The sequence below is a fragment of the Carassius gibelio genome, chromosome B13 (genome assembly GCF_023724105.1).
Source record: "Carassius gibelio isolate Cgi1373 ecotype wild population from Czech Republic chromosome B13, carGib1.2-hapl.c, whole genome shotgun sequence".
Classification (NCBI taxonomy): domain Eukaryota; kingdom Metazoa; phylum Chordata; class Actinopteri; order Cypriniformes; family Cyprinidae; genus Carassius; species Carassius gibelio.
Window position 1 is genome coordinate 11,165,964 of NC_068408.1, and position 13,123 is coordinate 11,179,086.

Here is a 13,123-nt window from a genome sequence, read left to right on the forward strand (position 1 = left end):
TGTTCGCCTCGAAGCTGCGTTCGCCCCGCCCCTTTCGAAATTTCGTGTAGCCAATCATGCGTGTCCCCCTCAAGCTATCGGGCTGAGAAGTCACGCTGCTGGAGCGAAAGGGGAAAGATATCCACTTACAAAGACACCCGATATCACTCGCATGGCGCACGGGTAACCTGATCGGCTTTGGGCAGAAACGAGGCGGGGTGACGGACTAAAGGAATCTATAGGTGAAGAATAAAAACAATGTCTGTTTCCTCCAGTGAAGTGACAGTGACCGGCGAGATCAAAGAGGAAAATGTGAAGTACACGGAGCCTCTCGAGAGCTCCACAGATAGTCGGGGGCACGTCAAACTCCTGACTCTGGACACTCCGGTGGCCACCGGGATGCTCGTCGGGCAGACCTCTCCACCGGAGCGCAAGATGCCCACTATGGACTCTTTGTCTGCGCACACTTCACCCGCGGAAGCTGCGACCTCTTTGGCTTTTTCACCAGAACAGGTTGCGTGTGTTTGCGAGGCTCTTCAGCAGGGGGGCAACGTGGATCGACTCGCCCGGTTTCTGTGGTCTCTACCGCAGAGCGACTTACTGCGCGGTAACGAGAGTATCCTCCGCGCTCAGGCGCTGGTGGCCTTCCATCAGGCGCGCTACCAGGAGCTTTACAGCATCTTGGAGAGCCACAGCTTCAGCCCTTCGTGCCACTCTGCCCTCCAGGACTTATGGTACAAAGCCCGGTACACGGAGGCGGAGAAGGCCCGCGGTAGACCGCTGGGCGCAGTGGATAAATATCGCCTGCGACGGAAGTTTCCCCTGCCCCGGACCATCTGGGATGGAGAGGAGACGGTGTACTGCTTCAAAGAGCGCTCCAGGAATGCTCTAAAGGAACTCTATAAGCAGAACCGGTACCCGTCCCCAGCCGAGAAAAGGAATCTGGCCAGGATCACAGGACTGTCCCTCACACAGGTCAGCAACTGGTTCAAAAACAGAAGGCAGAGAGACAGAAACCCGTCAGAGGCGCAGTCCAAAAGGTGAGCAAAACTAGAACGCCACAAACACAAAATTTTTCCAATGAATGAATGAACTTAAGACCTTTGTCAGGAGATTTAATTTGTTTATTGACAAGACTGAGATACAGTAGTTCAGGAAAAGTTTTCTGAGTGATCTTAGCATTTTATTATTGCTTATAAAAAAAGGTTTCTGCTTGTGGATTGTCACTGCGTGTGAGCTGTTACCATTATTTTTACAATTAGACACATCTTTCCTTTATTCTTAATTATCTTAAATTATAGAAAAAAAACATGCTTTGATCGAAAATTTAAAAGACAGCATCTAAAGGGCATTCAAACGTGTGCGTAAAATGTATCGCGTGAGTCACCACCTCGTGTATGTGTGTGTTTATTTTTGAGTGAGTATAGCTACTCAGGATCCATTGACGCGTAAGGTTCGCCCCACCACATAAATCACTCCGAACTATTTACTTTTCTTTTTAGCCAGAGGGGATAAGAAAACCTCCTCTTCAGCACTCTATTTAACTCACACACACACATGCACTGGTAAAACAGGATTCACTTTAATGTTTTTTCTCTTTGTGAACAAAGCTCCAGCGCACCTGGTGGAAGTGACCTTCCTCCAACACATGCATTTTTTTTTCCATTCACAGAAATCCGATGTCGCACGATGCTTGACGTATCTTGATCAGGAATGTCTTTGTCATCCATCAAATATTTTATTACATATTTTATATGTGAATGAGGCAATTTTGAATATAGGCTACAGCTGTGCCTGCACTCCATAACATTCCCCAAAAAGTTTCAATTCTTATCCTAACAACTAATCTTTGACAATGTGTTTTTGCTAATATTGTTCAGAACATGCATGCATTTGTTTTTATAGAGGACATCATGTGGTTTTCTGTAATGCCAAATGTGGAGGTGTGGCAAATATGATGATATTAATAGGCCATGTCAGGCGTTTTGAACTTTTAGACTCAGGACCCCCATTCAGAGTTTCAGCCAGGAACCCCTCTAACAAAGGTTAAATCAGTAGCATTTTATTATTAATATAATTAACATACATTATTACCTTTCATAATGTTCAATAGATTATCACTGTTTAATAAATAAATAAATTACTTTTATTTAAATCCCAGAACTATATCATAGTAATAATAATGGGATAAAAATTTAACAACACTGAAATGTTTTTAAATTTAAAACAATGTAACAGAACTAAACGCAGTGGTCTCGAGGCGCGTTTAAATAAGCGACCCAACTGCCAAAACTCATGTCGGCTACAGACAGAAAGTTTAATCTCCCGTAACGTAATGACGTTATCGCAAAAAAAAAAAAAAAAAAAAAACTGAAATGCCGAAATCTTTTGGCTGGCTGTGGAAACTAACATACGACAGTTGTGGAAGTCCTGTCGGAGACACACAGCTGCTGCAGTCATTCACTAAAAGCGCCCTTCTCTCTCTTCTAAACGAAGTTATGTTTGAACAGCTGAAGGCACTGTGGAATATTGTCAGTGGATGAATCGCGCTGTATTGTACTTTAAAATATCAGCTAAATTTACCCTTTCGTCAATGGCGGCCCGTCCCGTTTGGCGAGGGGCACTTGTGGAAATAAAGCTGACCATTTGTGAAGTCATGCTGTGTTCGCGGGGTTGTGTCGCAATAGGACTCATTGCGCCAAATGGTGTGCGTGCGTGCGTAAAAAGAGTCTATGCAATATAGACAGGGTTACCGCTGACACGTGAAAGCTGTAATCTAGGGGGTCCCGCGGCGTGAAGTGGATACTCACCTCTCCATTTGTCTGTGCGCGCGCTCCCGTCTACATCTTCCTGCAGCTGCGTCAGTCCGCGCTCATGTACAGTTATGCAGAGGAGTGAAAAGTAATAATTCAATATTCTACCTCTTTCTTCCAGAGTACTTCATTGGCAAGAGTGTTCAGCATATAGTATTCCTAAAACCATCAACATTAGTGTCAAAAAAAATACTAATTCCATTATGCAATAAAAATAAAAATAATCTTTTGGCAAGTTATTTTAAAAGACATTTAGACTGTTCTGTTTAAAAGAATGGATAGAAGTGTATATGGACACCTTGATCTTTTTCATACAGTTTAGAAATACTAAATGAATTTGATCAATTGTCCAAGTATCTCTATTTTGTATTTTCATAGTGACCACAGATAAACAAATTGCTTTCATTTATATTTTCATTTTCCAGTGGTGCAAATACAGTAGGCCTATGTTTTTTGTTGTTGTTGTTGTTTTTGTTCTTATTGTTGTTTTATTACTCAGGCATTTATGATTTGGTGTACTCTCTCAGCACGTTTTATTGTTCAATTCACATTTATGCATTTAACAGTTGATTTTCTTCTAAGAGACTTTTATTGCTTTCAAGGTGCACATTCACATTTCTTGCTTTCCCTGAATCGAACCCATGACCTTGCCGTTGTTAGCGCCAATTTAGCATTACCAAAACATTTTCAATTTGTCATATCTTATTATTTCAGTTGTGTCACGTGTATTATGAAATTGTACAATGTAATATTAACAAGTGTTAAAATATAAAATAAAATAGAAATCTAAGATTTTAACAATATTTACTAAATTACTGAAGTAGCTAAGAAGATTAAATAACTATATAGAACATAAAGCTGTTATAATGAGCAAAAATGTATGATGGAGACAAAAAGGAAGACACTCAGTGTTTCTGATCTCTCTTTCACATTCTCTCAGTGAGTCAGATGGAAATCACAGTACGGAGGATGAGAGCAGTAAAGGTCAGGAGTCTCTGTCCCCGTGTCCGATGTCAACCTGCAGTGATGGGACCGTGCGTAATGCAGTTGTGTCTCTCTGCTCTGGAGCTCTGGAGGCCGGGGTCATCGTCCAGCAGGGTGCAGACAGCAGGAACTCTGTCTCGCCAGCATCTGTCATCTTTAACGGAGTCTCAGTCAACACTCCCACCTCTGTTTTCCACAACGGCACCCCTTCATTTCTCTCCACCACAGGACACGTCCTCTTTAGTGGCATGAACTTGGGACTCCAGTCCCTGGCTTGCAGATCAGCAGCAGATCTGGAGATGGATGGTGCAGGAGAGGATAAACCAGTAACGGCAGACCCTGCACTTGCGTACACCTCGTTTCACTGCACTGTGAATGGGACAGACATAGAGGTGAAAGCAGAGAATGTGAGGCAGGATGTGTCAGTCCAGGACCAGACCACATCTATTAGCTCGCCATTCAACGTGACTCCATCTGACGGCTTGCAGCTTGTAGGTTACAACTTGGTTTCTGAAGGCAATGGGACCTCGCTGCTCAGCAACAAGGTGGTACTTCCTTCCTTGCAACTCTCATCATCTTCTTCACCCTCATCAGGTGAGTGAGTCTCATCAAACATCACTCACAAGATTACATCAATCCTTTGAGCAAGATGAGAAAACCACATGTTGTGTTTGTTATGAGTGTCAAAGAAACTATTTATTTTTTATTTTTTTGAAAAAAGTATTTTATGCTTACCAAGGCTGCATTTATTTGATCAAAAATACAGCAAAACTGTAATATTGTGGAATCATATTATAAAATAACTCTTTATATATAAAAAATATTTATAAACATTTGAAAATGTGATTCATTAATGTAATGGCAAAGCTGGATTTTCAGCATCATTACTCGTCTTCAGTGTCACATGATCCTTCAGATATCATTCTAATATGATGATTTGCTGCTCAAGAAACATTTCTTATTATTATCACAGTTGAAATCAGCTGTTCAGGAAATCATTTTTTTAGGATTCTTTGATTAACATAGATGTGTTATTTGAAATATAAATCATTTGTAACATTATAAAAGCCTTTACTGTCACTTTTGATTAATTTAATCCATCCTTGCATCGTCAGTCACAATTTTTTTTAATTCCCCCCTTTTTTTGAAACTCGTAAACCAAATAGTAATTTAATATAAACTGTATATCCTTATAATATCTGTATACCACCAAAAAGTTTGAAAGCTTTGTCCTCTCTCTCATATTCTGTCATTTCTCATTCCTCTTTCTGTCATATGTTAGGCATTGTTGATGGCAGTTCTCCTGCTCCCGCCTCTCTGTGCCACAACCAGGTGGAGGAGCAGGACAGGCTACAGCTGACCTCGCTTGAGCCCAGCACAGCACTCTACAGCCTGGTTCGTGTACACACACAGTCTGCTGTGAAGAAAGAACCTATGGAGAATCATGGTGGATACCTTTACCACCTGGGTTACAGTCATGACCCCACCCACAGCTCCCCCACCTCACTTAACACAACCATGGCAACCACCCAACAAGACTACACTACTCTCACAGTGAGCGCACCCTTACTCGCCCAAACGGACCTTACCGGTGAGTTCAGAGGTCATGATGCCCAGATGACCTCAAACCTAAATGGAGACTTCCTATGTGCGGTTTCAGAGGGGGCGAAGGGTGAGATGAGAGAAATGGAGGATGAAGGGGAAAAACACCTGACAAAACTAAAAACTGTGCATATAGAAGAGATGACTGACCTTTGAATTTAAGTGGAGAAAGAGGTAAAATACTTCTTACCAAAAATCACAGCATTATTTTGAAATATTGATTGAGGGTTTTTTGTTTTGTTTTCAGCCTTTGAAAGTTTTGATGTTATGTTTTTTTAAGTGTTAAATTATTTTGGTGAATCTGTCACTTGGTTTCACTCCAGTTTGGTTTGGAGAATCTATGCAAAGTCATATTTGGAGGACACAGCTTTTGAAAGTGCCCCCCCCCCCCCCCCCCCCACACACACACACACCTTCTCTCTATTTCCACACACAGGTTTCTTTTCAACTATACTCCATAAGTACAACAGAGGTTTTCAAACTGGGGTCCAGAGACCTCCCAAAGGTCCACAAGAGAGTGCTAGGAGGTCCATATACATGACATTATTATTGTTTCATTCTGGCTGAAAAAAGTTTAATTTTATTGTTTTTAATTATTTTAATCTTTGTTTCTCTACATCTAACAAAACTGATATGTAGAAACAGGAAACAGAGTATCATAATAAAATCTTTTTCCAGATAATATTTGAAACACATTTAAATATATTTTTATTTTCCCAGTAGAATGAAGCTGCCTTTATATTTAAGGAATGGTCTCCTTTGCTATGGGAATAATTATTTGGAAGTCAAAAAGTTTGAAAACCCCTGGTATATAAGAAGAATATTTTTTCCATATTTCCTCTAATCCCTTCCATCAATCATTTCATATTTATTTAAGTGTTTACATGCATTTTTGAACTACAAATACCAGACGGCTCTCATTTTCTCTCAGTCGCTCCCTCTATCTCTCTTCCTCTCACAGTGGGAAGTGTGGACATGTGTGTGTTTTATGAGAGTCACCTGCTAGTTTCTGCCAAGAAGAGTTGAGTTTATCAGACAGGTGGACGTCTGGTCATGTGTCATCTGGGTCAGACCTTAAAGGTCACCTCCTCATGGAAACACACATGCACAGACACACTTTATTCACATGCAGATTAAAAATACAAAATCTGTGACAATCTCGGTGGCATTGTCATGGTCATATCATCGCCTTCCAATCGCATTACTAATAGGCAAATAATTAGTATTGTAGACAATTCAAATATAAATACAAATACACAATGTTTGCTTATACAAATTAAGGGATGAGTCAGAATGGTGGATGGTAATCAAATGCTTGTCACAGATGCTGTAACAGATGTTGTATGACTGTTAAAGTTTAGGGTATTATCTGTGCATAAAAATAATGCTAAGAACTACTTGTTTCATTTGACATGCAAACTGTTTTCAGAAGGAAATTAGGGTAACTTAATCCTTCAGATCATTCAAAATAGTGAAAGCAATTGTTTTCCTAAAGGATTTGATTCAGTTTACCATCTGGGTTTTACAATGATCCATCCCTGCAAGCACACAAAGAGAATTTGCTGTCAGAACTAAAATTACCTAAAAAGCAATAACAAGCAATAAGAAAAATAACTTTATATGATTGTGTATGTGAGTGGTTTGTATGTGTGTGTATATGGAAGAGTGTGTGTTTTTGGTTCCAGTAGTTTTTGGTTTTGAGTTTGTTTTTTGTGCCTCCTTGCAACGTGCGGTTGTTCTTCAGGTTGCCTGGAATTTCTTTAATGGTGTTTGGTGCTGGTTTGACATCTGCAGTATTTAACTCTATGACAAAAGCTATGCAACCATTCTGGGAATGAGAAATGACTTTTAGAAATGAATGAAAAGTATCCTACAGGATTATCAGACATTAAAGGGATATAGGTTTGAAATGAGCTAACGTATGGCTATAAATATATGAGCAAAAAGCAAAACAGCCTTGTGAATAATATTTTAGCATGAACAAAAATGTTAAAGTTGTGTATTTTTCTACAAAAAAAATAAATAAATAAGAAGCACAAAAAGTGATTCATTAAATATTTATACTGGAAAACCAGCCTCATTCGAGTGATTTCATTCATGACTGAGAGATCTTGTAAACTTTCGACGTAGATTTGTTTGCGTTTTCATGTTATGTCTGCAGTGGATGTTAAATATTCAGACGGACAGGAAACATGCAAATAAAAAGATTTAAGTAGCCAGGGAGGGGAGGGAAGCAGAGACCTGATACAGAAAGGCCAAGCCGGGTGCTGGAAAATCAGCGGTGATCGTTTGCACATGCCTGGTGGTCTGGAGCTTGTTAGCAAGCTGTTCTTGTCTCAGACTCTAAATTCAAATAAACAGGAGGGCGATTTCTGGAGGCCCTGCCGTCTCCTGTTAGGGGGGGTCCAGAAGGAGGTAGAGAAACAGACAGAGAAATTCTCTCTCATTTGTAAATGACTGTTACAGATGCCACTGACAGGCATTGTGTGAATCTCAAATGCTACAGGGTTAAAAAAAAATATATATGTTTCCTGAAAATGTACTTTTACTTCAGCCCATTCAAAATGTAGACAAGTTTATTTCTTCATCAGAACAGATTTGGAGAAATTTAGCATTACATTAACAATAGATTCTATGGGTGCCACAGAATGCAAGTCCAGAGTGCAAGTTGATAAAAACATCACAATATTCCAGAAATTATACATTAAGCATTTTAACTTTAAATCGTTATGGTGAAAATCCCAGAATATTATCCACAATAACACTTCTTCCAGTGGAAAAACTCAAACTCCTGTTGTCCTCTCACATCAAAATCCACTGACATTTGTTTAGAACTGTTTGCACAGATTTCTCTCCTAATTCAGACAATATGGCTTTTTCTCTATAAATAGAAGATTCGTTTTAGTTGAAAGCAACGGTTTGAAGTTAAAAATGTTTTAATGATGGATTTATTACAAACGAACAACTTTTCATGTCACAGAAGTGAAATAATCGATTACTTGTGGATTATCGTGATGTTTTTATTCACTGTTTGACTCTCATTCTGACGGCACTCATTCACTTCGGAGGATCGATTTGTGAACAAGTGATGAAGTGCTACATTTCTCCAAATCTGTTTTCTGTTCTCGCTGACATCTTGGATGGCCTGAGGGTGAGTACATTTTCAGCAAATTTTCAATTCTTGGTGAACTATTTCTTAAGACCACAAAAACTCAAGCTAACCAACCAAGCAATTTCAGATCCCAAAGCTTTTCTCTTTAGCTGAGAGAACTAGTTTGGATGCCAAACGAATCTGAATATACCATCATCTCAGCACTATTGCTGGGAGTCTTTCAGCATTGTCGTTCATGACTCCTTTCACCAAATAGAGAAAAACAGGACAGGACAATAGAACAAGAGAGAGAAAAGGAAAGAAGAGCATTGTCACCTTTTCCCCGAACAGCCTAGGTGACCCGGTTGCCAGGTATCAGATAACACCAACTTGAAAAAAGAACGCTTTGAGAGAGAAGAGTGTCGATAAGAATTTATATTATGTGCTGATTTCGATTCCAAGCAATGGCTTTATGTCACATTTTTCATTAACAATGTGCAAATAAAAAATGTGATGGTGATCGAAACCACTCAAACATACCTCACACTGAGCAACAATAAGAAGCTGTAATAAAAATATGAACCTCTCAAACGGAGCCTTATTAAAAACTATGACCTCTCACCTTTGGGGGTTTGAAAGGAGGGGGACTTAACCCTGAATAGCAAACAGAGCTGAATTTGTAACCTGAACCTTCCCCCACGCCCCCACTAATGAGAGGTCAAAGGGCACACGCTGCTCCTCAGCTGTGTTTCATACCTGCATGTATGTGTGTGTGTGTGTGTGTGTGTGTGTTTCATTTACTGGTAAGGTCTTGATGATGTATATGAACCAGACCTACTGTGTGAGATTTGTAAGTGGGAATGTCAAATGTAAACGGAGAGTGTCAGAAATACTTGCTGACAAATGTGAATACTTATGTTTATTTAAAGCATTTTTCCTCAGTTTGAAGTCTAAAGTTTGCACTGAACAGATCAGTTCCAGGAGAAAAGCCATTAAACTACATAAGAAGTTGAACTTGAATTCTGACTTACCATAAACATAAATAATAGCAAACGTTTCATCAAACTTTCATTCTCTGCCTTCTGGGATATGAAGCTGTCATTCATCTTTACTGACCTTTGACCTCAGCAGTCTTACACAATTTCTTTGGTATGCCTGCTTAGAGAGAGAGAAGGAGAGGTACAGAGGTGATTTCTATCATGCATAAAGCACAGGTTTTGTGCGGTTACAGGCCAGTAGAACTTTTCAGATATTGATAAACACGTGTTTCTGCAAACAGATACAGATTCATTTGGGGAAAATTCAAAAGGATGGAAAGCATTTATTTTAGGGGTAGGGGTAGTCTGGAGTAACTTTTATTTGAATAAAACAGTGAAAGTGTAAAGTATGTTATCAGCTAAATGTGTGTTTGTGTAAGTAAATGGCACAAGTTAAAATTAAGAGAATATGCAAGGATTTTAGTGAAACACACACACATACATGGGGTTAATCTATGCCCCCTGGTGAAATTGGACCACAGAGGGAGAGAGCTCAACTGGTGTTTTTCTTTTTCTTTTTTCATTATTTCTTACAGGCCACACACTACTTTGTAAGACTGCAGGACAGACACTCTTTAATTAATTTGGTGGCATTTTATCTTCTTGTGCCAGATTCTGAGCTGAAACAACATATGCACTGCATAGAAGAACATAAGAACAAGACAGAATTACGGAACTTTAACCGAACAAAGAGTATGAAATAGATTATACATATATGTCACTGTCTGACTGGCGCCCTCTTCCTGTAGTACAAAAATATGACACTTTGAGTCTGCAGATTGCCAAACTACCAGGCTTGTTTTTTATTTATTTTTTTGCAAGTAATTTATAAGCTAGAGAGAGAGAGAGAGAGAATTATTGTTATTGTTCCTTTTTAAATAACATGAAAATTAGCTGAATATTAATTATCATTATTATTATTATTATCAATGTTATTGATACTTATGATATAAATATATGAATACTATATTATTAATACTTATAATTATTTTCTTTCTTTCTAATTATAATCTTACAATAGTAGGATGTGTAAATCGATAATTATAAATATCTCGTATTTAGTTTCAAATATCTCTTATCGATTTTTTTTTTTTTTTTTAGAATCCTTTAATGACTCAAGCCTGTTTTAAGACAGAATTATTTTAAGACAACGGAGACTGACTGTGAAATGTTATCATCGCCACAACAACAATTTTGTTTCCATCCTTATTTCTATTACTATACATTCTATTCTCATCGGTAATTAAATTCAAAGTGCAAAAATGTGCACTGAAATTATCATTGAAGGTTGTGACAGATTTTCCTTAAAACTTTAAATCAACAGCTAAATGTAAAGTTTTCCATTTTAGTGTAACAATTCTGTTAGCATAGGCTGTATTGTTATTTTCGTATATTTTGCAAACATACAATCTCATCTCAGTTTATGTGAAATGATAATAAAGAATAAACTACAATCTGTTTTTAACGTTTCGACGTTAATTCAAGGCCTATAGAAAGTATGACTTTTTGACATCTAATTAGGAGCCCCAGTCGGTCAAAACTGTTGCTACGCCCCAGCATCTAAATACAGGCCTAAAACCAAAACAAATGCAGCCAAATCATGTTTAAAATGCATTAAAACAAATCCAATGCTAACTGAAAAAATATGTATGTTGCTGAAATGAAAAATAAAATAACAGCTCCATTATAGTCAATATTATTTTACAACTAAAACTGGAACGCGTAATAGTTTTTGCTCTCTCTCGGCTGCAACAACGTCTAATTAGCAGTGGATTCTCCTCCGCTTAGTCTTTCATTTACACCTCACAGAAAACTCATAAACACACACTCAGTGAAAAGAAAACAGTTTACACCTTCACAGTGGTGGAGCGCGGACTACTAAACATGAAATACGGTGACATTTATGTTGCACTTATTAGGATGTTGTGAGTGTATGTGTGTGTGTGTGTGTCCTCACCCTGCATCAACAAAGTAAAGCCCATTGGTAACCTCGAGGCCGTGCTTTGCGTATGAGCGCGCGCGCTTCTGTTGGTCCAGAACATCTTGAAATGATCATGATCTAAGAGCGGGCACGCCGCCGCCGTGCTGGGGGCTGGTACAGGATCTGGTGTGGGATGGAGGGGGTGCATTGTTGCTAAACGTACTACCGTAACATGAGCTGCCATTGGCCCATGATCTGTTCAGGACAGTAGAGATAGTTTTAGGCACAAATTTGTTAAAAATATTAGAATTCATTTGTTCACAACATGACTAGAATTAGCACCAAATACCTAAATGGGTCACAGTTAACATTACACTATGCAATTATAAAAGCAATTAATAGATAAACCTTACATTATTTTGTGATTAATTTAGCTGTTTGTGAAGTGTGACGTTACAAAAATAATACATACTTTTGAGTTTTCATCAGATGATCAGATATACAGATTATTTACAATTCTGATTCTGGTAGAATATGTAGATTAAGTAGATTATCCTAAAATGCAGTTAACATCTGCTTGCTGAGTAAACCATTTTTGTTCAATGGCATTAATAAACCATTAAGGATAAGGAAGGGGCGCTGACAAACGCCCCCTGACAGATCACGATTGATTGTTTTTACAGGTGTCGAGAGGACAATTAAAGATTACACAGATATTAATTAGCATTAGGGAATATTCAAAGTCCAAAATCCCCACACCGTCCTAAAATGTATAGGGAAGAATTAGGGGGAATATTTTTCCAAAAAATAAAATAACCTCAGGCGGGCCAGATGGATTTCCCGGTGTCATGTTACGGATATCTTCAGAGATAAAGAGCTGTGACCTAGAATAAGAGCTCGTCAAGCTCACAAGTTATTCGCTAATGGATCGGTTTAGTGTTTCAGACCCAGCATACAAAACCACACGGACCAAGTGCTCCAACGGAGGGGCGTTTTCAACTATATAAATTTATTTTAAAGTTAGAACACTGTATACACGGTAAAAATTATGGTTACTCAGTGGATTGTTCAGCAAAAAAATAAACAAGTAATCTTAAGATTGTTTATGGTTCTTTGGAGATTAAATAATAAGGTTCTTACAGGAAATCATTTTACTTTTCTGAGACATTATTAAGAGAGTAGGTCTTGGCTATATAATAGATAGATAAAAAAATATAACTATTAGCTATCTACACCAGACATCACATAACTGAAATGAAGTCGAATTCATGTCGATATAAGACGGAATCATTAGATCCAGAAGGTTATTCTCTCTTAAAACCAATGACTTCAGTAAGTTCAACTGACAGAAGAGCATATGTATTTGCACATTTATGAATAATTATAGGTATTGCTGCTTGTGTAATTTTTTAATTAGTAAAACGAAGTCAAAAACAATTTATTAGATAATTTGTTTTTTTAGATGTGTGACTAAATTACATAATAAATATTCAGTACCGTATGTTTTTCTGCATCTCCCTTTCAGCATATTTGACTCTTAAACCCAGCATCAAACTTTAACACAATTAACAAGCTGTGAAAATGCCACCTAATTAAGAGACACAGGGGTGATTATAAATCAAAGTATATGCTACATATTAATTTAGAACGCATTTATTTAACTTAAAGCAGTAGTACAAAATAAATAGCTTATTTG

General features: G+C 38.2%; 1 protein-coding gene across 1 annotated transcript; it reads left to right on the forward strand.

Moving 5' to 3' along the window:
* Positions 1 to 68: 68 nt before the first annotated feature.
* Positions 69 to 7,452, forward strand: LOC127970215 (homeobox protein SIX4-like). The gene is made up of 3 exons (XM_052572571.1): positions 69 to 1,019; positions 3,733 to 4,370; positions 5,059 to 7,452. Exons 1-3 carry the CDS (start codon positions 238 to 240, stop codon positions 5,532 to 5,534), a joined length of 1,896 nt encoding a protein of 631 aa, XP_052428531.1. The 5' UTR covers positions 69 to 237; the 3' UTR covers positions 5,535 to 7,452.
* Positions 7,453 to 13,123: the final 5,671 nt, after the last annotated feature.

Excerpts from the sequence above, each read along its gene's own strand:
- LOC127970215 (XM_052572571.1), top strand. The coding sequence starts at position 238 with ATGTCTGTTTCCTCCAGTGAAGTGACAGTGACCGGCGAGATCAAAGAG. Across the intron at positions 1,020-3,732 it reads TCAGAGGCGCAGTCCAAAAG|TGAGTCAGATGGAAATCACA; the intron begins GTGAGCAAAACT and ends ACATTCTCTCAG. Across the intron at positions 4,371-5,058 it reads ATCTTCTTCACCCTCATCAG|GCATTGTTGATGGCAGTTCT; the intron begins GTGAGTGAGTCT and ends GTCATATGTTAG.